The following is a 26,836-nucleotide window of genomic DNA, read 5'->3' as shown; positions in this document are numbered from 1 at the left end:
GGCAGAAAATAACAATAAAATAACCCCAACCAAAAGCTAGGTTTATTTTACCATGCTGGGATCATTGGATCTCAAAGTCACTTCCTGATTGCTGCTAGCCAGAGCTTCGAGGATCCGTGGTGGCCCCTTACCTATCCACTAATCCAGGCCCCACTCTTCCAAATACATCTCCCACCCCCACCCCCAATCAAAGCACCCAACCCCTGATCACATCCTCACCTCATTGATCACGACCCACAACCTCCCATTACAAGCTTCCTCCTCCAAAAGGGCCCTCCCAAAGTGCCTACCAATATTTTATTGGTAGTCCAGTGATTATTGAACAGGAAAAATTCTCAGTCATTCCTGCCCTGGCTGGTGCCATCTTAAAAATGGTGCCCTTAGTAGAAGTCTCATGCTTTTATTGCTAGGGGGGGTCAGTTTCCTATATGGTATATATGCTGTAAATGAAGTATCGATTTCTATAAAGTTATTACCAGATGGTATTGAATACTACTCTATCCTGTGTGTGCACAAATACTGTATTACAGTATTATCAACCCAGGACCTCAACGCTTCCAAGCTTGGCTATTCTGCAATAATACGTGCTCTTTTCTCATTAGAGCACCACCGTTATCACTGGAGCTTAGTTCCTATCATTGGTCTTTATTTTTTGTTAATACGGCAGGAATACCACAACCCAATGTAAAAAAACTCAGGCTGGAGAAAAAAACATTGGTTTCCCAGTTTGCCCACCAATTGCCAACACCCTTAGTGTTTTCTGGAGCTCAGGCGTAATTGGAATTTTATGCGCGTAGATCATTACTGCCCGGTTATTGTATAAGACCTTAACGCTAGGTCAACGGCTGGTGGTAAGGTCTCAGACCCAAAATGGACGCATGGCAATTTTTATTTTGCCAAATGTCCATTTTTGTCAAAAATAAAAAAGGCAGGTGTGCTGAAAAATGAATCTGCGCGTGAACAAAACACACGCCTATACTACCGCAGGCCATGTTTCAGCACACCTTTGTAAAAAGGCCCCATGACCATACGTTTATGCCGACTCCAAGTATATGTATAGCTATAGCTATAGATATACTTATATGAAACAGTAGCAGTCATGCTAACTGCTGAAGTAAACAATAACAGAGTACTAGAAAATGCTGACTTTAGCAGGAGCAAAGATTGACAATTTGTAGGTGAAAATGCAGCATCTGGAGTATATGTAGATAGATATGGTCTTATTCTTGGTTCCTCAAACCAGTGGAGACAATAGAGCTCAATTATTAATGCACGCTAAACATGTGAATTAGTGTGTGGTAAAAGCTAGCATTTGGCCATGAGGATATACCATGTTGGCATAGCATCACAAATTCATTCATGTACTAACTGCATGCCATGCTATGGGGCAGGTTATGAGGGGGAAAGCGTAATGAATACAAATTATATTAACACATAGTACCTTACTACGTCTTCACGCTGATAGCACAGATACACTAAACTGCCTCAGAAAAGGATCTGGTAAGTGCATTAATGCTATCTGTGGAAAAATATTTTCTATGAGGTAACTAAATGGAACATGCTGAGAAGACTCTCAACACTGAGGACACACACTTTGAACTTACCAAGTAGTAATTTGGGAAGTGAAAGGGTATTCTATAAGGAACCAACATAGTTTTAGGCAGCAAATATGTGCATAAAGTCATCATTCTAGTCATTATATGGCTAAGTGAAAATATACACACATCTTCTGTAATTAGGTGCTTATTTTCTTGGAGCATACTTTGTAGGTGGGAGTACATGTGGAGGGGCATAATCGAACGCAAACACCTATCTCCATGGGCATCTATGTCCGGAAAACGGGTACATGAAGAAGAGGGACAGACCGTATTTCGAAAAAATGGACATCTTTGTTTTTGTTTCGAAAATACGGTTTGTACGGATTCAAATGCCATGGATTGTTCGTTTCTGAGCTAGTTTTTTTTTTGTTTTTTTTGCGATAATGGAACTAAAACGGTCAGCTCAAAAACGTCTAATCCGAGCCATTTGGTTGTAGGAGGGGCCAGGATTGTAGTACACTGGCCCCCCTGACATGCCAGGACACCAACGGGCACCCTAGAGGTCAGTGCGTGGGCTCAGAAACAGCTCCACATGCATGGCTCCCTTACCACGGGTGCTGAGCCCCCAACCCCCTCCCCAAAACCCACTACCCACAAATGACAACACTACCATAGCTCTAGGGGTGAAGGGGGCACCTACATGGGGTACAGTGGGTTTTGGAGGCCTCCCATTTACCAGCACAAGTGTTACAGGTAGGGGGGATGGGCCTAGGTCACCTGGCTGAAGTGCACTGCGGTACCACTAAAAGTGCTCCAGGGACCTGCATACACGCAGGCCTCTAGGACTGCTGTAGAACCTTGGCACCCAGTTGACACCTGAAGACTAATGTCTCGAAAACGTCCTTTATTGGATTAAGCACGTTTACTCACAGTTAACTGCAGATCAGAGGTTGTGCCCCATTGGCAACGAGTCTCCCTGGTACTGAGATTAGCAGTAGGTCAGAGCTGGCAGAATACTGTAGAGTGCCCACTTTCAGTAACGTGGGTAACACATGAAAGGGAGCTAAAACTGGCTTACAAAAATGGCCACTACCTCATGGACTACCAGAAATAAAACAGGGCCACTCTGACCAGTAAGCAGAGGGAAAAGCACCATGGGAGTAGAGCCTACCAACTACCAACATCGTGAGCATTTAACACAAGCTTAGTGGAATCACAGAGCCCAATACCCTACACCCACCACAATGTATTGCTGATGTGACTGTGCAGTGCGCATAACAGAAAAGGTGTCACACTCACCCGAGAGCCACATCAGAACCAGGGAAAGGCTGTCAAAGGATAGAACACATTCTGCTGTCATGGAGGTGGGAACGGCATTTGAGGCTGGCTTACAGCTGGGAAAAAAAGTTTTTAAAGTGGGGTTTTTGGTGGGAGGGGGTTAGTGACCACTGGGGGAGCCAGGGGAGGTGATCCCCGATTCCCTCCAGTGGTCATCTGGTCAGTTGGGGCACGTTTTTGGGACTTGGACCTGAAAAAAAAAGGGTCCAAATAAAGCGGACCAAATTCTCGTCAAAACGCCCTTCTTGTTTCGATTATCAGCTAAAGATGCCATCTCTCATCGGCCAATAACTACGCCCCCAGTCCCGCCTTTGCCACGCCTACAACACGCCCCCATCCACTTTGTTCGTTCCTGCGACTGAGTGCAGTTGAAGATGACCAAAATCGGCTCTCGATTATACTGATTTGTTCGCCCACGGGAGAAAGACACCCATCTCCCGATTTGGGTCAAAATATGGGCGTCTTTCTCTTTCGAAAATAAGCTGGATAGGCTGCTTGGAGTAGCATGAGCAGGGGTGCTCAATTATGTATGTAACTTATAGAATACTAAAGGGTCCTTTTACAAAGGAGTGCTGAAAAATGGCTTGCGGTAGTGTAGGCGTGGGTTTTGGCGTGCGCGCCGATCCATTTTTTAGCTCGCATGTAAAAAGGCTCTTTTTTTCCATTACAAAATAAAAATTGCTGCGTGTCCGTTTTGAGTCTGAGACCTTACTGCCAGCCATTGACCTAGCGGTAAAGAATCCAGGTGCTAATGACCTACATGCGTCAACTGCCACTTGGCGCGCGTCTGTTACGTGCGCCAAAAAATATTTTTCAGACGCGTGTATTGGACACAGGCCAAAATGAAATTACCGTAAGAGCCACATAGTAGTCTGGCGGTAACTCTATTTTAGTGCACATTGGGCGCACGTAGATGCAGTGGCGTAGGAAGGGGGTGGGGAGGTCCGCCCCCGGTGCACGCTGCTGGGGGGTGTTGGCTCCGTTGGTTCCTTGCTCCCTCTGCCCCGGAACAGGTTACTTCCTGTTTCGGGGGCGAGAGAGCAAGGAACCAACGGAGCCGACGCAGCTCCCAGTGACGTGGACTCGGGGGGCGGGATCGGCCCTCCCGCCTGCCCCTCGCTTCTTCATTTCTTCGTTTCTTCATTTGCGCTCCGGGGGGAGGGTGCGCTCCGGAGGGGGGGCGCCGTGCTGCACCCGGGGGAGGGGTGCGCAGCGGCGACCCGCCCTGGTGTCAGCCGCCCTCGCTACGGCTCTGCGTAGACGCTTACGTGGCTTAGTAAAAGGGCCCCTAAGTACATGTGTATCTCCTCTATCTAGGTCCAAGCATTAACACCAGTTCTATATATCTGATTGCGCTAGTTTCCAGTAAAGGAAAGTAAGTGCCTTTATAGAATAAGATCTGAAGAGGTACATTTTTGCACCAAAAAATGAAAACATCTTTATAAAATTCATCTTCATACAGTAAATGAAAACTTTGCCACAGTTTAGGAAAAAAAAAATAAAAACAATGTATCATAGAAGAAGCGCAACATACAAGTAAACCACAAGCATAAAAGTTGCAAAAGGTATAATAATGCCAGAATCAAGAAACAGTGGAGACTGTGCAAGAATTTCTGGACAAAGGTTTTTCTGACAAAGTCACTACCACCCTGCACAAATTCCTAAAACTCTGGAGAGTAAGTTTTCAAAGTATTATTTTCAGGATAGTTAGCAAATTTTGCTTTCAGTTCCATTCAACTTCTGGAGATCTTGAAGAGAAAACTAGAACAATTACCTACCTTTATTCTCTGTACTAGGCTAGAGTCACCATGATTTAATATTGTAGTTTGCAGTGAAGATAAAATATTAGATGAAATGCATTTCTGTTTTTCTAATTATTTTTCTCATTGTTTGCTTTCTCATCTCTAGTACCAGATCAAGTATCACTCCATCCCTTATTAGTTCCATTACCATGTGTCTGAGGAAAGCTACTGGAATAAAGTCCCAGATCTCTCTTCCTGTAACCAGTTTAGCAGAAGGGATAGTCTCAGTTCATTTCCATTTTTTTATATCACTAGCCAGATATCTACCCTATCCTCCACCCAGTTCAGGACTTTGTAGATCATACCAGTGTGGATGGCATCAATCCTGCTTATAATCGAAACGAGAAAAACGTCCAAGTTCCGACCTAAATCGGGAGTGGACGTTTATCTCACAAAAACGAATAAAGCGGTATAATCGAAAGCCGATTTTTGGACGTTTTTAACTGCACTCCGTCACGATGCGGACAAAGTTGATTGGGGCGTGTCAGAGGTGTGGCGAAGGCGGAACTGGGCGTGGTTATCTGCTGAACAAGATGTGCGCATTTCACTGATAATGGGAAAAAAGTATGCGTTTTTAGCTAGAATTAGGACACTTTTCCTGGACCCTGTTTTTTCACGAAGAAGGCCCAAAAAGTGCCCTAAATGACCAGATGACCACTGGAGGGAATCGGGGATGACCTCCCCTGACTCCCCCAGTGGTCACTAACCCCCTCCCCACCACAAAAAATGATGTTTCACAAATTTTTATTTTCACCCTCAAATGTCTACCCAGCTCCCTGGCAGCATATGCAGGTCACTGGAGGAGTTGTTAGGGGTGCAGGGACTTCAGGCAGGTGGACCCAGGCCCTCCCCCCTACCTGTTACAATTGTGCTGCTTAATGCTTATTAGTCGTCCAACCCCCCCCCCACACCCACTGTACCCACATGTAGGTGCCCCCTTCACCCCTTAGGGCTATAGTAATGGTGTAGACTTGTGGGCAGTGGGTTTGGGGGGGGTTTGGGGGGCTCAACACACAAGGGAAGGGTGCTATGCACCTGGGAGCTCTTTTACCTGTTTTTTTTGGTTTTGTAAAAGTGCCCCCTAGGGTGCCCGGTTGATGTCCTGGCATGTGAGGGGGACCAGGTGCACTACGAATCCTGGCCCCTCCCACGAATAAATGTCTTGGATTTATTCGTTTTTGAAGCTGGGCGCTTTCATTTTCCATTATCGCTGAAAAACAAAACGCCCAGCTCACACATTGTTGAATAAAACATGGGGCGTCTATTTTTTCCCAAAATACTGTTCGAGTCCGCCCCTTCACGGACCCGTTCTCGGAGATAAACGCCCATGGAGATAGGCGTTTTCGTTCATTATGCCCTCAATGTCTCCTTTCTAGGACTGGTCAAAACACATTTTGTTTTCTTATTCCACCTGTAATGCAGTTACTTTGGTATTAACAGTGTATTTGCTTTTTTTCATATAGATCTTGTCCCCCCTGCACATCCTTAACAGTTATACGCATTCCCCTAATTCTGTAACCTACATTTTAGGTGTATAACTGTTACAGGTGCGTGCATAAGTGCTAGTTGGTATTAATTGTTATGCTGTAACTCCAACGTGCAAATCAGTTAGGGGTCATTTTACTAAGCTAGCGGTAGAAGTGGTGTTGCCCTTATGTGGTTTTTCCAGCATGCTAATGCCATTTTTATCACAGCAGTAAAATGGCTGAGTTTCTGTTTCTTGTATTAATGACCATGCGCTAATTTTGCCATTAGTGCATGGCCGTTAAAACAATTACTGTGTGAGCTCTTACCCGCCACCCATTTTGAAGGCGGTAAGGGCTAACCGCGGTAATCCTGTGCTAATCAGCGTGCAGTAGTGTAGATGTGTTAACTGATTAGCACAGACATGTCCACATCTCCGCCCCTAGACATGACCCCTCAACTGATAAACAATTTTTTAGTGAGCAGGTAGCATATGCAAATTTGGAAGTTGCTGCAGAATGCCTGAGCAGTTACCGCAGTAAGCCCTTTTAATGTTCAGGTCAGCACACATTAGTGCTTGCCTCAGCTTAGTGAAAGGGACTCCTAGGTGTGTAACTGCAAGGGAGCATGCACAGGGACAGGCAACATGGGAGGAGCATGGGTGTGTCTAACAGTATACTGAAATTTATGTGCTAAAGTGCTATATTTATGCGTGCCCACATATTCTTGCTATTGATATGGCATATGTGGGCATGTCTAAATGTAGTTTCAAAGATGCTGACTTATGTCAGATGTTGTTATAGAAATCGTGCTCAGTGTGCTTCATGTACACACCAATTTGTGGCAGCCAGTTGTAGAATTGCCCCCATTGAGATTTATTTTAGTTTCGCTATGATAGTCAAACTTAACTCTCTAGGACTGCACAGCAAAATGGCATTTCCACAGCTGCTAAGTTTTCCAGGGGAGAGATTTGGGGCCAGTCCTGGATTTGTACCAATTCAGTACTGATCCGCATTATGGGACACCGTAACAGTGATGTCAAAGTATAGAACTAGAGAGTAAATACACACTGCATTGGAATGTAAGTTAAATAGCAGGACTAGCCAGAAAGCCTTCTTTCCTGGAATTGGGTGGTTGGGTACTCTGCATTTCATTATCCCCCGTATCAGTATAAGGAGTATCAAACTATTCTCATGTTCCTTATAATATCCTCTCAGTACTTGATATTAAGGGGTCCATTTGCTAAGCTGTGTTAACATGTTGGCACAGCTTTTGCCTTGTGGTAGACATCAGGGTGGACTTATGATAATGGCTACCACATGTTAAAGCAGCTGGTGAAGCCCATGCCAGCTGCTTAATATGGGTAGGTGTGGGTCATGTGGTGACAGAGGGTGGAGCAAAGGCAATTGCCATTTGTGACATTGATAGTTGTGCTAGCTGCCACAACTGCCAATAGCATTGTGGTGTTAACGGAACTAAACTGCAAAAACAGTCTGTTAGTGCCACTGCTGCCTGAAGTGTCCAAAAAAATAAGGAAGGCACAGTGGTGGCAGTTTACACCCTTCTAATCACCCAGAACAAATATCTCCCATCAGATCCCCCCCCCCCAGGCACAAGTACCCCCATCCAAAACTCCCCGGCACAGTTATCCTCCCTTCTAATCCACCAGCACATCCTTCCAATCTCCACCACTCAATACCAGTGGCGTAGCTACATGGGGCCTGAGGGGGCCGGGGCCCCCGCAGATTCACCCCCAGGACCCCCTCCCGGCAAAACCACCCCGCCGCCGCCTACTTACTTTTGCTGGCGGGGGATCCCACTCCCCGCCATCCGACGTCTTCTCTCAGTCCTTCCTGCTCTTCAATTTGTTTGCTGACGTCCTGCATGTAATTCTACGTGCAGGACGTCGACTCAGAGAACAGTTCTGTTCTCTGAGTCTGACGTCCTGCACGTACAATGTGCAGGACGTCAGCAAACAAATTGAAGAGCAGGAAGCGACTAAGAAGAAGACGTCGGCTGGCGGGGAGTGGGATCCCCCGCCAGCAAAAGTAAAGGTAGGCTGCAGCGGCGGCGGGTTCGCGGCGGGAGGGGGGGCGGCAATGTCGGCGGTGGGGGGGGCGGTGGCCGGGGGGGGGGGGCTAAAATGTGCCCCCCTCCCCCCGGGCTCTGGACCCCTCTCCCACGGAAGGCTGGCTACGCCCCTGCTCAATACACTCTACTCTTCAAGCAGAACCTCAACATCTCCCCACTTCATGACTCCCCTGGGGGGGGGGGGGAGTTCCTGTATATAAAGGACAAGCCTAGTGGTTATACAATGAGACTATCACTAGGGGTCATCAATGTCATATGACACCTGGAGTCAGGCACGGTGGGAGAAAGGGGGAACCACTTTTGTACCATCTCACTAGACTAAAGGGAACCCCTGGGTGAGTCTCAGAGTGGGGTTTGGTGTAGGAAGGGTTGGGATCTGCTTGGGAGGGTACAGTGTATTAGGGGTTGTGGATCAGGGAGGTTATTTGTACTGGGGAGATCAGAAGGTGAACTGTCACTACCACAGCTTCATCTTTTTTCTCTTTTTTTTTTGTTTTTTTTTGACAAATGGAGAAGTTCGGGCAACTGCATTACATCTATTGGCAGGTACCATGGGTATACTCACACTATCTACAGGTACATGTATTGCATCTGCCTATGCAGTGGAAGTCTTCCCAGTATAGTAAATGCCCCCTGCCATTACCAGATGGGCTTTGTATTTACTGCATGTTAAATTTTGTGGGTAAGATGCAGTGACTGCAAAACGTATAGTACTTTAATAAAAAGGCCTCTAAGTTCAATCGTTCCATCTAAATTTATCTTTTGATATTACTTTTCCTTAGTTGGCTCAACAATAGTTTATATAATCATACCTTTGCTTTCCTACTGTTATTACTGTTAATCAAAGGAGAATTAAAGTACTATATAAATAAAGATATGAAAAACACGCAAATAAATGTGTGCTATTTAAATATAGCTGAATCAAAATTAATCAGATAAAGACCTTTGCACTACTTTTGAAATATAATTCATGAATCTAATTTTGATCATCCTCATAGTCTCATTAAATTTTAATTTGACTTAATGTGTGTTAACTCCCTGGTTCATAATACTGTTATGCAATGACGTCAATTCATAAAGCATAAACTATTTCTGTTTTTAGCACACTGCATGGATAAATTTGTCCTATTTCTTTCTTTCTTTCTTTCTTTCTTTCTTTCTTTCTTTCTTTCTTTCTTTCTTTCTTTCTTTCTTTCTTTCTTTCTTTTTAACTCATGGAAACCAAATTTATGAGGTCTTTCATGCATGAGATAAATCAAACTGACATGGACAACACTTTACTTAGAGTTGCATTTTTAAGAAGCTCCTAATCTAGCCATCATTATTAATAAGACACTGAGTGAGAATATTAATTGGAATTACTTTGTCCAGCTAAATTATCCAAATATTTAGTCCACATCAGGATAGTTATCTGGCTGACTGCTGACTAGAGTTCCCCGGTTAATTAACCTACTAATACAGAAAATACTGATGGCCTGCCAAAATTAAATAGTGTATGGGAAATGGCCATATCATGATTTATCTTTTATCTGGGTACATTTGTGCATGCAACAACCTCCCTCTATAAATTATAAATCTCTAAAATATTATTTGCCTTGACAAAAATGAAATCTTATGGTCTAAGTAATTACTCTCATTCTCTCTTTCTCTCTCTCTCTCTCTCTCTTAAAAAAAAACAGGTTACTAGCACTTTCGGGATCCAACTCAGTCATTGGTCCTGAAATTCTCTTTAGTTCATATCAATTTCTATCTTCATAGACATTCACAAAAAAATTCAAAATTAACACAATCAGTCTACATCATTACCTAATTGGCTATGTATATTATAAAGTGATGTCAAATTAATCATACAAAATGTATTGCTCCAAACTGAGGACTTCACAAAATGTATCTGTTAATGAACCTATGTTTTTCACATAGTGTAGGACAGCTACAGACTTTCCTTAACCAATTGTCACAGAGTTCACCGGTAGACTTCCTGAAGGTATTTTGACTATATTTTCCTTAATTATTGATCATTCTTGGTTTCCCCCTTTGGTGGACTAAAGTATTTAAGTACATAAGCACATACGTTTGGCCACACTGGGACAGATCAAAGGTTCATCAAGCCAGTATCCTAGCCGGGAGGTAGTTCAAAATTGACATGCATAGGATGCACGTATGTGCCTACATGGCTTAGTAAAAGGGACCCTGAATGTTTAGCCACCTTTATCCCGATTTGGGCTAGTGTATGCATTCTATGAGTATGGAAGCGTGGTTTAAGTGACGAAAAAAAGGACTGGTGAAATGCTAATGTTAAAAATATGTGTTGCTATTTAAGCACGATAATAACTACCAAACTTTCAGAAGGCTTTTTATAAAACCATTAGCCTTTAGTTACAGTATATTTTAAGGAATCAAATATATAATGTGTGGCTATTTTGTTGGACTCTAGACTTCCAAATGATAAACTGACTCCTTGCATCCGTCACCTTCGCTCCTGCACCCCGATCCGCTGAGTGCCTCTGGAGGAAATCTCGTACCCTTTCAGACTTCTTCCACTACAATTCATGCTATCCTCCCTCCACTCCTCCCTATTCCGTGCAAAACAGGACTATTACACCCAATTGACCAATTCTCTCAGCTCCAACCCTCGTCGTCTCTTCACCACCCTTAACTCCCTCCTAAAAGTGCCCCCCGCTCCTACTCCCCCCTCTCTCTCTCCTCAATCACTGGCCGACTATTTCTGCAACAAAGTGCAAAAGATCAACCTTGAGTTCACGACCAAGCCACCACCTCTCTTCACCCTCTAACCCTCTCCCCCATCCAACCTACCCAGGTCTCTTCTCCTCCTTCCCTGAGATCACCGAGGATGAAACTTCCCGCCTTCTTTCCTCCTCGAAATGCACCACCTGTTCCTCTGATCCCATCCCCACCAACCTACTCAACACCATCTCCCATACCGTCACCCCCGCCATCTGTTGCATCCTCAACCTCTCTCTCTCCACCGCAACTGTCCCTGACACCTTCAAGCACGCCGTTGTCACACCTCTCCTCAAAAACCTTCACTTGGACCCTACCTGCCCCTCCAACTACCGCCCCATTTCTCTTTTACCCTTCCTTTCCAAAATACTTGAGCGCGCCGTTCATAGCCGCTGCCTTGATTTTCTCTCCTCTCACGCCATCCTCGATCCACTTCAATCCGGTTTTTCGCCCTCTGCACTCGACTGAAATGGCACTCTCTAAAGTTTGCAATGACCTGCTCCTGGCCAAATCCAGAGGTCACTACTCCATCCTCATCCTCCTCGATCTTTCCGCCGCGTTTGACACTGTCAATCATGACTTACTTCTTGCCACGCTGTCCTCTTTTGGGTTCCAAGGCCCTGTCCTCTCATGGTTCTCCTCTTATCTCTCCCACCGCACCTTCAGGGTACACTCCCTGGATCTTCCTCCACTCCCATCCCCCTATCTGTTGGAGTTCCCAGGGTTCTGTCCTTGGACCCCTTCTCTCTTCAATCTACACCTCTTCCTGGGCTTGCTGATCTCGTCTCATGTTTTCAGTATCATCTTTATGCTGATGACACCCAGCTATACCTCTCCACACCTGACATCACTGCGGTGACTCAGGCCAAGGTATCGGCCTGTTTATCCGACATTGCGGCTGGATGTCCAACCGCCACTGAAGCTGAACATGTCCAAGCCCGAGCTCCTTGTCTTCCTCCTAAACCCACTTCTCTCTTCCTCCACTCTCTTTCTCTGTTGATAACACCTCATCCTCCCGTCCCATCTGCCCGCAACCTCGGAGTCCCTTCGACTCCTCCTCTCCTTCTCTGCGCATATCCACAGACTGCCAAGACCTGTCGCTTCTTCCTCTCAATATCAGCAATTCGCCCTTTCCTCTCTGAGCATACCACCAGAACTCTCGTCCACGCTCTCAGTACCTCTCGCCTCGATTACTGCAACTTACTCCTCACCGGCCTCCCACTCTGCCATCTATCCCCCCTTCAATCCGTTCAGAATGCTGCGCACGTCTTATATTCCGCCAAAACCGTATACTCACACCACCCCTCTCCTCAAATCACTTCATTGGCTTCCGATCAGATATCGCATACAATTCAAGCTCCTCCTCCTTACCTACAAATGCACTCAGGTCGCGGCTCCTCACTACCTCTCCACCCTCATCTCCCCCTATGTTCCCGCCCGCAACCTCCGCTCACAGGACAAAGCCCTTCTCTCAGTACCCTTCTCCACTACTGCCAACTCCAGGCTCCGCTCATTCTGCCTTGCCTCACCCTATGCCTGGAATAATCTTCCTTTACCCATACGCCAGGCCCCCTCCCTACCCATCTTCAAATCTCTGCTTAAAACTCACCTCTTCAATGCTGCCTTCGCGCCTAACCGCTCGAGAAATATAAAATACCCCAATCTAACCACCCTATCAGATTAACTGTTCACTCGTCCTCTAGATTGTTCACTTGTCCTTAGTTTGTTCTCTTGTCTTTTAGATTGTAGCTCTTTGAGCAGGGACTGTCCTTCTATGTTTGAATTGTACAGCACTGCGTAACCCTAGTAGCGCTTTAGAAATGATTGTTGTTGTTGTTGATAAACAAGGATTTCAGATACTCTTTCTGTGGATTTTGTTTCAGGTGGATTGTTTCAGTAGCTTCTGTTTATGAACCAGTTTGAAGCTGGATACAGTCCTCCAAGAAATATGTCTAAAAAAGTCAGCTTTTTATTTTGCCTTCCCCTTTGCCAGAATCCCCATGGACTTCCATCCTTTGTAGGACTGGAAGACCTAATGAGTGGTTCTGGCAAAATTCTCCTGGATGTTCATTCCTCTCAATAGTCAGAGTCTATTTATTCATCCTGCTGTTGCTTTATGGGTTTTTTTCCTCCAGCCAATATGGCAACATAGAGGTTTTGACTTCAATATCTCTAGCTTAAAAAATATCCTGCCCAAATCTGATTAAAATACTTAAAACGTCTTCAGCATACAAGGAAGAAATATCACTTACATGAGGTATAACCTTTTAAAAACAGGATTCCAAGGAATTCAGGGCCTTTTTACTAAGAGAAGGTAAGCCCACTGTGGGCTTACCTCGTGACAATCCAGGTCAGCATGGGAGCCCTAACTGCCATCTCAATCGGTGGCAGTAGCCCCCCCCCCCCCCGAATGGTCACATGGTAAGTGTTTCACTTACTGCATGGCCATTCTCTTATGCAGAAAAAGACAGCTTTTTACCTGCTGAATAAAATGATGCCATAGGCCGCATCAAAACGTGCACTGATGCTAACACAGGCCCCCTTTTCCTGCAGTAAAAAGTGGCCTGCAGTAGTATGGGTGCATCTTTTGTGCTCGTGCTAGGCCATTTTTTACCCAGCTGGGAAAAAGGCTAATTTTAATGGGCCAGGAAAAGGGCCTATGATAATATTAAAACTACAACACTTCCAATATTAAATTTACAGTCTGAAGACTTACCGCCACCCATTGACCTAGTAATAAGGGCTCACACTGTGCCCAAGGGGTAACCATGCAGCGTGTGCCAATGTGGGTGCACTTCCGGTTACTGTCAGGAATGCCCCTCATGCTAGAAAATAGAAAACCATTTTCTACTGCAGGATTTGGCACTCTCAAAAATCAGTTACCGTTAGGTGCACACTATACACCGGCAGTAGTGCCAATTGGGCGCATGCTACCCACGCGTTAGCCCTCCTGCACCTTTGTGAAAGGGTCCCTAGGACTTTTTACATATTCCCTCCCCCTGCTTATGAAGCCAGGCTAGTGGCTACTGTGCGCTAATGTTGTCACAGCCCATTCATTTTGAATGGGCTGTGTCGGCATTGCCGCGCAGCAGCCACTAGCTCAGCTTAGTAAACAGTGTGGGGGGGGGGGGTTGTTTGTAGGGAAATACAAGGATGAATCATAAATAATTGTTGAATGATTTTCTAGGCAGCTACTTGTAAAGTACCACACTTTCTCCAACATACTTTTTTGCCAGTTTCTCTTTTTTAATCTATCATCTTAGATACACGAACATTCAAAAATCTGCTTAGTTTACATCCAGCAGTCCCTCCTTCCCATGACTAACCACAAAAGCTTTCAAATAATTTAAATAGCTAACATCGTCATAGCTGCTGACCATACATTCAGCCTGCTTTTACTCTGTAATCTTTCCAGTAGTACATCACTAAGAACAACCGGGGACGACCATCTCTAAGGACGACCATCTCTAAGGTCGACCTAAATGTTGAGATTTTGGCGTCTGACCGTATTATCGAAATGAAAGATGGACGCCTATCTTGTTTCGATAATACATGTTTCCCTGCCCCTTCGCCGGAACGTCCTTAGAGATGGACGTCCTTAGAGATGGTTGTCCCCATTCGACTATGCCCCTCCACGTGTAATAGAACATTTTAATTGACAGTGAAGAGTAAATGAATACATGGTGAGGGCAATTCTCTAACTGGTCACCTCCATTTGGTGCATGGTAGTAGCATATTTTATAAAGAATCTTAGGCATCTGTTATATATATGGCGCCAAAACACAGTAACTGTTGAGATTGTAAATATGAGAAAAGTTTAAAATTAACTTATTTCTGTGAATAAATCCCCATAATGTAAATCTTGACAAAATCTAATACAGTAGTGTGTTCTGGCTTAAATTATCTCCCATTTATCAAGAGATAATTTGGCTGATGTTTGAATTGATTTAGCCAGCCGGAAACAGCCGTCGACTGGTTGCTTGTTCGTGGCTATCTGGTCATTTTCAGCAGCACTTCACAGGTTATGTTCACTGACACTTACTGGTTAGCATCGAATTCAAAGTGGCTAACTTGTGGGCATTCCAGGGGCGGAGTGTGGTTAAGTTCTGACATTCAGCCCTCACCACATCTATTACCTTTTCTAGGGGAAAATAATCCTGATATTTCTGCTGACTTTACTTCAACTGGAGTTTTATTTTGTAAAATTTTGTTAAAGAAGTCCATTTTCGTGTAAAAAATTTAATTTTGTGAATTGTAATACTTTTCAGATATATCAAAGTTTCATATCCTAAATAGGTATACATATTAGGTCCGCTAAACTCATCTTACAGATCTATTGATGCAGACCCTGCATGATTTTGGTGGCTCTCCTATGAACCACCTCAATCTTGTCTATGTCCAGAGGCATGACCCCCTTAAAATGGAGACAATACTCCAGGTGAGATCTCACCATTCACCTGTTTTTTTCTATTATATAACAAAACATCCTTTGACGTGTAGTTACTACTTGTGTTTGTTTTGCTACATTGAATTCATTAGATATTTATTTATTTAAAAACATTTCTAAACCAATCTATCTGATTGTACTAGGCGGTGTACATATTAAAACATACACAATCATAACACAAAAATAGTAGATAAAAAAAACAATCAAAAAGCAATGCACATTTTAAAAAGTTCATCATTACAGTGGATAGTCGTGCTGTAAAGTGATCACCTGCAGTTAATCCAGAAATTACTCTGAAGACTTTCTTCTCTGTTGGGTGCATCAGTATCGCATCAGTATCTTACTCTCCATTGTGTATAACTCTCTCATATGTCTGTATAACAATTTTATAACTACAAGTTTTTAAAATAATCTGTCAGAGATCCTACCTCTCATTGACCCTTTTTTCTCTGATCCCTCAGGTATGCCCATTCTGTTGCAGATGTGTGTCAACCACAAGGCAACTTTTTCTTCCTATTGTTTTTGCAATATCTTTCACAAAGATATTTAACAGAGCCATACCAGGTTTAATCCCAACCCATCCTTGGGACACACCTAGCCAGTCAGGTTTTTAAGGATACCCACAATGAATATGCTTGATATAGATGAAGTTTACCACCATTTTCTGTTGTTCATCCCTTCACACGTTTCTAATACTATCTACCACCTTAGTTCTAGCCTTAGACTGATTGTTTATTTTTAAGCCTCCTTTGTAATCAGTGTCATAATCTTTGCTGAAATCCAAGCATACCGCATCCAGTACCTGCTCCAGTTATTGTAATAGATATTGTAATATATTTTAAGGCATTCTCATGTGAACATCGTAAAGTTAAGAATAGCTGTCCACATGATATTGCATACTGATTACTAACTGAAATATCAGGTTCCATGTGAACACTTTTTCCTATAATCGAAATAGAAAGCCTTTGATAAGAGGCCCTTTATTAAGTATAAAATTACTACACTGTAGTCTATATTTTTAAATGAAAAGTCTGAATTCTAATCCTCTGGTGATCTTTCTATATACCACATTAATCATAATCCGCAGAGTATTAAGAGCAGAGTCAAAGCCACAATCTTATCTAAATTCTGCAGCATTATCAGTACCTCTTACACATTCTGAAAATCTCCAAATCTCCAATAAACACTGCAATTATTGAGGAAATTGTTCTGTGGCAAACACTAGGGCCAGTTGATTGAATTACTTTCTTTCAGACTGATCTCTCTATAAGAATGTCACCAAAGAGGTTAAGTTTGCTCTGTGTGGAAAGCACCTGTATATACATCACTACTCCATGTTCTGCTTCTTGTCATCTGGAATGGTTAGCAGGTAGTAGCTAAGATAATTTATCATTATCCCCAGCAAACTGGCAAATGACCCAGATCAGCTTCACTCTAAATACATGATTAAAGGAATTCTAAAATGTGTGAATTCGATAATGGTATGTTCTTTATGAGACAACCAAACAGCAGCAGCGATCCAAGGAAGGACAAACACAGCAAGAGTTTATCCAAATGTCAACTTTAATGGAAACAGGGCCCAACCTGATCAAGTTTCGGAAAAACCTTCGTGAGTGGTCACATAAGTTCCCACAGTACATTCACAGATTCAATGCACCCACTGCAATTCCTGCATAGAGAAAGCTTTGGTCCAGTTCCAAAAATCAGTACCCATCGGATCTCTGGCCCAAATTCAAAAGCACACATTAACTGTGCTTTTTGAATTTGGGGTGGAGACCTGGTGGTTACTAACTTTTGGAACTGGGCCAGAGCTTTTTCTATGCAGGTATTGCAGTACGTGCATTGAATCTGTGAATGTACTGTGGAAGCCTACGTGACCAGTGACAAATTTTTTTCCGAAACTTGATCAGGTTGGGCCCTGTTTCCACTAAAGTTGACATTTGGATAAACTCTTGCTGTGTTTGTCCTTCCTTGGATCGCTGCTGCTGTTTGGTTGTCTGTTCTGCTTCTTCAGTAGACTGTCTCCTGTTCTTTTCTGATGCTCTTTACCAGCCTAGCTTAATACTTCAGCAAGGAAAAACTGAAAATAAGAGAATGAACTTTCATACTGGAGGCAAAATATAATTTTAAACTATTAAGGATAAGAAATCTACACTTCCCAGTGAGTTGGCAGCACTTATGAAATGTACCTTAATGGAAATAATTAATCTTCAGCTAGAACTATAGTAAAGTACTTCAGAAACTATTTCAGCTCGGTCATTTTTTTTTAAACCTGCACTACTTGTTCCTATAATTTGACATGTTGGGTCCACTCAGTAAAATAAGCTCAATTTCTTGTTCACTTGTATGTTTCAAAACTATTGGCATGGAAGAAGAAATGAATACAGTTAACTTTAAGGTGTCTTTTACTAAACTACATTAGAATCTGGACTTAGTATATTTTAACACGGAACTTTCTATAAATATGAGACAAGTTAAAAAAAATCTGATTACTTGAATAAATCCCCATGATGTAAATCTTGACCAAACCTAATACAGTATTGTGTTCTGGCTTTAATATATCTCCCATTTATCACAAGATAATTTGGCTGATATTCAAAATGAGTTAACTAGCCGGAAATAGCCGCTGACTAGTTAAATTGCTTGTTTGCCACTATCTGTTTATTTTCAGCAGCACTTAACAGGTTATGTTCACTGAAAATGACCAGTTAGCACCGAATTATTGTACTTGAATGCATTTCACCTGAACAGATATGTAAGAATTTTTTTTAATGGCTTTGAGAAAACTTATATGCAGAAGTGTTTTAAAAAATATATAATCATAAACCTTTGACAGGTGAATCGATGCTTCAATGTCTTTTTTCACTCTTTGACATTTTGTAACTGAAAATGTGACATTACATCCTTAAGAAGTCCATTGCACATCTGTTGTTTCTGCAAAAGGAAAAGTGGGATAAAAATTGCTAACATGGGGATCTTGGAAGCCAAATTTTAGAGATCCTGATAATTATAACTACAATAAATGATTTTCTTAGTCTTGTGATTTTTAGATATTGTTTACTTCTGATTCATGAATACATATGGAGGATATTTCTATTGATGCAACTAGGAACAGATTTTATGGGGGGAATTCTATATATGACACCTAAAAAAATCTGTGTGGAAAACATTTCTGCCTAAGTCTATTCCATAAGCCTTGTCTAGATTTAGGTTCAATATGTAGCATATGCTTAAGTGGAAATCATAGTGTCTAAATCTATGCACCTCTATTTATATCAACAAAAACATGGCATAAATCTCAGCATGTAGGGCCATGTTCTGTAATAGCATGTGTAAATTTTAGAATGCCCACTTTCATTCCCATAACCTTAACCCCTTTTGCATGTGCATGTTAGATGTTAGTGTGTTTTGGCATCATATATAACAGATGCTTAAAATTTTTTATAGAATACGCTACTATCATGCACCAAATGTAGGTGACCAGTTACAGAATACGCTTAGTGAGTTGTATGCATAAATTCTAATTATTTTAAATTAGTGTTCATTATTTCTTATTAAGTGCTGTTATCAATGCTAATTAACTTATTAAGCCAAATTAAGTTACACACATTGTTATAGAATACAGTTGGATTTTGATGCAGAACTCTAGACGTGCTATATAGAATCTGGGGTCAATTCTACAATTGGGTACGCTGTTTTAGATGTCTCAATGCTGCATGGAGAGTGCAGGTAGAAAAAAAAACTTAGTTTGTGAGCCCTGTAGGGACAGATAAAGCACTTGCATATAATGTGTGCAGCACTGCGTACATCTAGTAGCGCTATAGAAATGATTAGTAGTAGTAATGGTAGTAGTAGAGTAGTAGTAGAGAGTGCCTATCTATAGCTGCATCTGGGCATACATTTTCTGTTATACAATGCTAGTGTAACCCATGTTGGTGTGTCAAAAATTAGGCATACCCATTTACACCACGTCACTGGCAGGTACAAATGGTCATGCCTAAGGGGTTCTTTTACTAAGCTGCAGTAAAAAGAGGCCCTGCACTAGCAGTGGTGGCCATTTTTTTCTGCATGCTGAGACCCTTTATACTGCAGCAGGTAAAAAGGTTAAAAAAAGAATGGTCATGCAGTAAGGTTGCACTTACTACATGGCCATGCGAGAGGTGGGGGAGCAAATACCGCCACCCACCTGCCCGATTACCACCTGGTATCCCCCTGTGGAAATATTTTTCAAATATTTCCACTAGCAATGGAAATGCCACGCGCTGGGGATGGAACTACACCAGAGTCTGCATTGGGCTGGCGGTAGTTCCGTATTGCAGCATGGTAAACCCACAGTAGGGGGTTCCTGCTGCTTTGTAAAATGGCCCCTTAGTGAAACATGCAATGAGTAAGTTCTGTTAAGTTGCATCTGTAAATAGGAAACATGCCCAGACCTGCCCAAATTCTGCCGCTGTGTGCATCCTTTGTGCTGTTATACACTAAAGCTCATATGTGCTCCCTCATAAAATAGCAAATAGTGCACTTATGTGTATAAGTGCCACTTTTCTGTGCACTTACACATGCAAGGTACAACTGCATGTGCACAATTATAGAGTTGCTTTTAGAGTTTCTATTACATTTTTTTGTTTGTTTTCTCTTCTTAGGGTCCACCTAAACCTAATTTTAGAACCATGTAGGTTTGGTTAAAAATGAACTGATGGCTTAATGGGAATGTATTTTCTTTATAGGTTGACAGGCATGAACCTACCTTCCCCTGTCATCAGCAACAAGAACTGGCTGCGTCTCCATTTCACATCAGACAGTAATCACAGACGTAAAGGATTTAATGCCCAGTTCCAAGGTAAGAAAGGACTTGTATATACTACGTTCTAGACTGTAGCTTCAATTCTTTTGTATCCATGAAAATGTTTCTGTTTGTGATAAACATGGAGGAGTAGAGGAGTAGCCTAGTGGTTAGTGCATTGGCCAGAGACCCAGGGGAACTGGCATCATATACAGAATTCAGTCCAGAGTGGGCATTTCTGCTCTAATCAGTTAGCGCTTCTACATTGCCACGCACTAACTGATTAGCGCAGAATCAGCAAGTAAGCCCTTACTATCTACAAAATGGGTGATGGTAAGGACTCATGTGCTTATTTTTTAATAATAGCCAAACTCTAATGGCAACATTAGCGCATGGTAATTAATTTAAAAAAATGGAAACGTGGCCATTTTTTTCTACAGCAGTAAAATGATTTTAGCAGTGGGAAAGACTGACTAAAGCCATTTTTTACTGCATCGGTGTAAAAGGACCCCAAAGTGACAACTGATTCAAAGTCATCCAGGAGTTTATTGAGCTTCTACAATACTGTAGCTTAATACATGCTTCAGAAAACTCAGAAAAAGGGGGGGGGGGGGCCCTGAATACCATCAGTATAAAGCCTGTACTCAACTTCCAGCTCACAAAACAGTTGAGTAAATATATATTGAAAAGCAGTACCGAAAGGGCAAAGCTGTAGAATTCCCATTAGACTACTCCAGGAACCTGCATGCTGTTCTAATGGACCTGAGTAAAACATCTGAGGCTGTCATAGAGGCTGGCAAGTAATGTTTTTAATCACATTTTTGAGGCGTGGGAGGGAGTTAGCAACCACTGGGGGAGTAAGTGGAGGCCACCCCTGTTTCCCTCCAGTGGTCATCTGGTCATTTAGAGCACCTTTTTCTGCCTTATTTGTTATAAAAACAGGTCTAGCTCCAAACATCTTAGTTTTAGTCCTGAACAGTTTTATTTTGTTCCATTATAGCTGACAAACATCCAGATCCCACTCTTAACATGCCCATGACACGCCCCCTTGTGATTTGAACACACTTCTTATGGACTGCATAGAAAAACATCTAAAAATTGGGTTTGAAAATACCAATTTGGATGTTTTTGTGAGAAAAATGTCCAAATGTGATTTATGCCACTTTTTGGATGGTTTTCTCTTTTGAAAATGAGCTTCCAAGTCTACAACTGGGAACCTCCATTTAGGTGCCTTAAGTGTCATGATGGTAGGCTATTGTATAAATGCAGGCTCATTTTTGAAAGAGAAGGATGTCCATCTTGCGACCCAAATCGGGAGATGGCCGCCCTTCTCTCGTGGGCGCCCAAATCGGTATAATCGAAAGCCGATTTTGGGCGCCCCCAACTGCAGTCCATCGCAGGGACGAACAAAGTTCCCGGGGGCGTGTCAGAAGGGTAGCGAAGGCGGGACAGGGGTATGCCGGGGCATGCTTAAGAGACAGGCGACCTCAGCCGATAATGGAAAAAAAGAAGGGCGGCCCTAGCGAGAATTTGATCTGCTTTTTTTGGACCCTTTTTTTTAGGTTCAAGTCCCAAAAAAGTGACCAAACTGCCCAGATGACCACTGGAGGGAATCGGGGATGACCTCCCCTGACTCCCCCAGTGGTCACTAACCCCCTCCCAGCAAAAAAACAAACTTTAAAAACATTTTTTTGCCAGCCTCTATGCCAGCCTGAAATGTCATACCCAGCTCCATGACAGCAGTATGCAAGTCCCTGGAGCAGTTTTTAGTGGGTGCAGTGCACTTCAGGCAGGTGGACCCAGGCCTATCCCCCCCTCACCTGTTCCACTTGTGCTGGTAACTGGGAGCCCGCCAACCCCCCCCCCCCCAAAACACACTGCACCCACGTCTAGGTGCCCCCCTTCACTCATTAATGCTATGGTAATGGTGTAGAGTTGTGGGGAGTGGGTTTGGGGGGGGATTTGGGGGGGCTCAGCACCCAAGGTACCGGAGCTATGCACCTGGGAGGCATTTTAATGTTTTTTTTTTTAATTTTTAAAATGCCCCCTAGGGTGCCCAGTTGGTGTCCTGGCATGTGAGGGGGACCAGCGCTACGAATCCTGGTACCTCCCACGACCAAAGGGCTTGGATTTGGTAGTTTTTTAGATGGCCGGCTTTGGTTTCCATTACCGCTGAAAACTAATGCCGACCATCTCAAATCCGCCCAAATTGAAAGAAAAGATGGCCGCCCACCTTTTTCGATAATACGGTCTGTCCTGCCCCTTCGAGCCCCCGTCCTTGGAGATGGGCGGCCATTGAGATGGGCGTCCCCGTTCCATTATCCCCCTCATGGGCACCCAAATTCTGTTATAGAATACTGCTGTGACCTGGTATCATGAATGTTACATTTACATGCCCATAGACCTGGCATAACTGCAGGCTCCTAAATGTGGCAAGGACGCATGTAACCTACAGTGTATACACAAAATAAAGGAAGACCTGTGCAGCTTCTAAACATTTTTGCTCTTTTGCTCCATGTGTAAGTGCTGTTATTTAAAAAGGGGTCTTTTTACTAAACTGTGGTAAGCTTACTGCAGTTTATCGTGGGATGTACTGAGGCATCATTTTGCACATTCATATTACCATACGCTAACTATTAGCACAGGATTATCACCAGAGTCCTTACTATCTACAAAATAGGTGTCAGTAAGTGCTCATGTGGTATTTATTTCTTAATGCCCACGTGCTAGTGGGAACTTTAGCACATGGTCATTAATGCAAAAAAAATGAAAATCAGCCATTTTACTGCTGCAGTACAAATAGCCTTCGCCAGAGCTGGATTAAGGCATAAGCAAATTAGGCATGTGCCTGGGGCCCACATTTTGTGTGTGTGGGGGGGGGGGGGGGGGGGGGGGGGACTCTGTCAGAAGTACACTGGATTCAGGAGGCTAGAATTAACACAATCTGGATTGTTTTTTTCAGGTTTCTAAAAAATAGTAAACAACCTGTCTCAAAACCAGAAGCGATTTCCCCCCCCCCCCCCCCCCTTCAAGTGCAGAGATTATGGTAGAATCCAGCCAGTAGGAAGGCTTTTAGTCACAGGTAGGAGGGGCTGAGCTGCAAGGGCCGTAGGGTAGCCTGAGATTTGCACAGGGTCTTTGGAGAGAATCAGTGGAATGAGTGAATGGTTGGGGGGGGGGGGGGTGAAGTTGTTGAAGAGGAATAGGACTGAAGAATGGGGGACACTTTGCAGGGTTTGCCCCAGGCTGAGAAAAATACCTGACCACAAATACAGATGATGAGCAGACCTGGTGGGGGGCAGGGCTGCTGAGAGCGGGGCAGGGGGAAAAATTGCTCAGTCCCAGCCTTCAAGGGGGGCCCAGCACAAGGGTCTCTCTCTCTCTCTTTCTCCTGATACTGACGGGCCTCGAGTGACCGGGTCCTGACAGGAGCAGGAGAGAGAAAATGCTGGTGCCGGGCCCCCCTACAGCGCTGCTCTTCATTCGCTTCCACTGCCGTGCCGAGCGGCTGCTTTTTCCCCTCAAGCACATGCTCGGTTTTGAAACTAAGCATGCGCGACGAGAGAAAAAAGCAGCCGCAGGGCAGGCATGGAGTGAAGAACAGTGCTGGATTCTTCTGCTGTCGGGGCCTCAGGATCCCTGCCAGCCCAAAGATACCTCAGTTGCAGCAGTGGTGATCCTAGGGGGAGGGGGACGGGAGCAGCGACCATCTAGGGAGGCGGTGGCATTGGGGGGGGGGGTGGCGATTTTGGGGGCGGCAGTGACCCTGCTCTTGGCCTGGTGGCAGCAGCCCTGCCCAGGGCCCAGCTCAGTCTCTCGGCGGCCCTGGTGGGAGTAGGGGAACTGTCTGAATGAACATATGAGCAGCAGGACAGCACTAGAAAAGAGAGCTAGAGAGTATATGCACAAAGACAGTTTCATAAATAAAGCTTCCCTTTGAAAATCTGGCCTGGAATGCATAGGTACAAATGTACCTCTGCACATACAAAGTGAAGAGAAGTTTTCAGCCCAGGGAATTTGCCCTGTTAACTATTAAATTACTTGAACACTGTCCTAATACTGCTTTCACTCCGTCACATATATTTTTTAGAAGAATAAAAAAAAGCCACAAATTTTATTTTGTTTTTTTTTACATTTGTGAAGTTTTTTTTTTCACATATAAAACTTGGTAAATGTATATCTTGCCTACATTTCCCTTTAATCTCATTCTTTTGGGCAGTCCAACTCTGGATTCTCTGTTTTGTACCAGAGGCAAAGGAGATTGAAATGGCTTACCCAACTTCCCTGGTTCTCAGCCCACTGCTGCGCAGCTGCCAAATTACCCAGCTCAAGGGGGAGACTTTTTGGCCAGCCTTGTTTTTGAACTGATGTTCCAATCCAGTGTTCTATTTGTAGCACCTGATACCACCAGTTGAGATCAGCACTTCTGGTCCCATAATGTACCAGGATAAGGTTGCAGAAATCCAGGTCTGCCTCAGAACTTTCATCCTGGAACTGAGTAACTTGACAAAAACATCAAGCTACTCCAATCTGCACAGTCTCTATGCTCACTCACAGATTATTACTGCTATCATACACACAGCTAGGCTCTGCAGCTTTCCCTGCTATTTCTGGAAAGGTGAAATGATGGTGGGGGAGAGGCCCACAAACATATGTTTGCCTAGGGCCCAATATAATGTTAATCCAGTCCTGGCTTAGCATGCGGGAAAAACCCATGTAAGGGCATGCTAAGGCAACTTTCAACTGCAGCTTAATTAATGGACCTCAAAGTTACATAATTAGGACTATTTCCAAGTTCCATTTATTTGAAAATTGCCCACCCTCCATGAACGTAAAATTATATGCTGCTGGCTGTTTGAATTTGTGTGACTTTCAGGACTTCTTTATTTGCTTTGTCTGACCAGCTTGTTTCTGCTTCCTTCCCTGCAGAAACATCCACCCTAGGTGACTAGTGTGTCTAGTGATTAAACTGCCCTCACTTTCAGTTCTTGTTTGTTTTCAGGATATCTACGATGAATATACATGAGATAGATTTCTATATAGTGGATGGTATGACCTTATTTATATTCATCGTAGATATCCTGTGAACCAGACTAGGCTGGATTTGTCTCAAGGACTAGATTAGAAAACACTGTACTAGAGAAAAACTAGACTTTTTCAGCTTGTGATATATTTTATGAATCAAAATAAAACTGACCCAATGAAGAAGGGATCTATGTCATTTTAATATCTCATGTCTGTCAAATAATATCATCTTTGAATAATTTGTATGCAGGACAAATATAAAGTGTCACTATCTGCAAACAATCTAGGCATTGGTTATGGTATTTGATTAAGCATGGCAGCCTATAAATGATGGAAACAGATTCATTTGTGCTTCCTGTAAGAAGATGAGATTGTTGTACAGAGAAAATATAAAGGCTCTGAAGTGCTATTATTTCTCAGGAAAAGTGCCGTTCGAATCTACAAATTTATGTGGTGTTAAATCTATAATATTATGCAGTGTAGTATTTCACTTTAACAAAGCATAACTGTGCTAATTTGTCATGCTGTTCTATCCTGTAATTCAAAATGCTCCACTTTTGATAATATATTTACCCCCTCCCTTTTACAAAGCCGCGCGGCAATGCCGACACAGCCCATTCAAAATAACCTCCAAATCTTTTGATATTCACTACTGCATTTGGGAGCATTTCATACAGTCTGCTACAGATCAAAACATTTTTATCAATATGGATATCAAAATATTGACATGTGATATGGAGAGGAGGCAGTTCTCTTTGACTCTTTCTCTCCACATCTTTCTTTTCTTCAGATTGGAATCCAAGTAAGAATAGCTCAGGCATCCTTAAGTTGAAGGTTAATGTGAGCAAGTGCAAAGTGATGTGAGGAACCTGAATTATAGCTGCGTTATGCAAGGTTCCACGTTAGGAGTCACCAACCAAAAAAGGGATCTCGGTGGCATCATTGATGATACATTTAAACCCTCTGCTGAGTGTGCTGCGGCAGCTAAGAAAGCAAATAGAATGTTAGATATTATTAGGAAAGGAATGGAAAACAAAAACAAAGACATTATAATGCCTTTGTAACGGTCCATGGTGCGACCACACCTCAAATATTGTGTTCAGTTCTGGTCGCCACATCTCAAAAAAGATATAGTGGAATTAGAAAAGGCACAGAGAAGGGCAACAAAAATAATAAAAGGGATTGGATGACTTCCCTATGAGGAAAGGCTGAAGCATCTAGGGCTCTTCAGCTTGGAGAAAAGACGGCTAAGGGGAGATATGATAGAAGTTGATAAAATAATGAGTGGAGTGGAACGGGTAGACGTGAATCATTTGTTTACTCTTTATAAAATTACATGGACTAGGGGGCATTCAATGAAGCTACAGAGTAGTAAATTTAATATGAATCAGAGAAAAATTGTCATCACTCAACATGTAATTAAACTCTAGAATTAGTTGCCAGAGAATGTGGTAAAGGCGGTTAGCTTAACGGGGTTTAAAAAAGGTCTGGGCTGCTTCCTAAAGGAAAAGTCCATAGACCATTATTAAATTGACTTTGGGGGAAAATCAATTGCTTATTTCTGGGATAAGCAGCATAAAAGGTATTGCACCTTTTGGGGATCTTG

At 43.2% G+C, this 26,836-nt stretch overlaps 1 protein-coding gene across 1 annotated transcript in view; it reads left to right on the top strand.

The window, feature by feature from the left end:
* Positions 1 to 26,836, top strand: part of CSMD1 (CUB and Sushi multiple domains 1) — a 2,896,277-nt gene that overhangs the window by 1,424,978 nt on the left and 1,444,463 nt on the right. Inside the window, exon 6 of the mRNA XM_030195161.1 lies at positions 20,150 to 20,262. Coding sequence (XP_030051021.1) covers positions 20,150 to 20,262 — 113 coding nt within the window. The remainder of the gene's footprint in view (positions 1 to 20,149; positions 20,263 to 26,836) is intronic.

The sequence above is a fragment of the Microcaecilia unicolor genome, chromosome 3, assembly GCF_901765095.1.
Source record: "Microcaecilia unicolor chromosome 3, aMicUni1.1, whole genome shotgun sequence".
Classification (NCBI taxonomy): domain Eukaryota; kingdom Metazoa; phylum Chordata; class Amphibia; order Gymnophiona; family Siphonopidae; genus Microcaecilia; species Microcaecilia unicolor.
The sequence above is the reverse complement of the archived record's forward strand: the minus strand, read 5'-3'. Positions and strand labels throughout refer to the sequence as shown.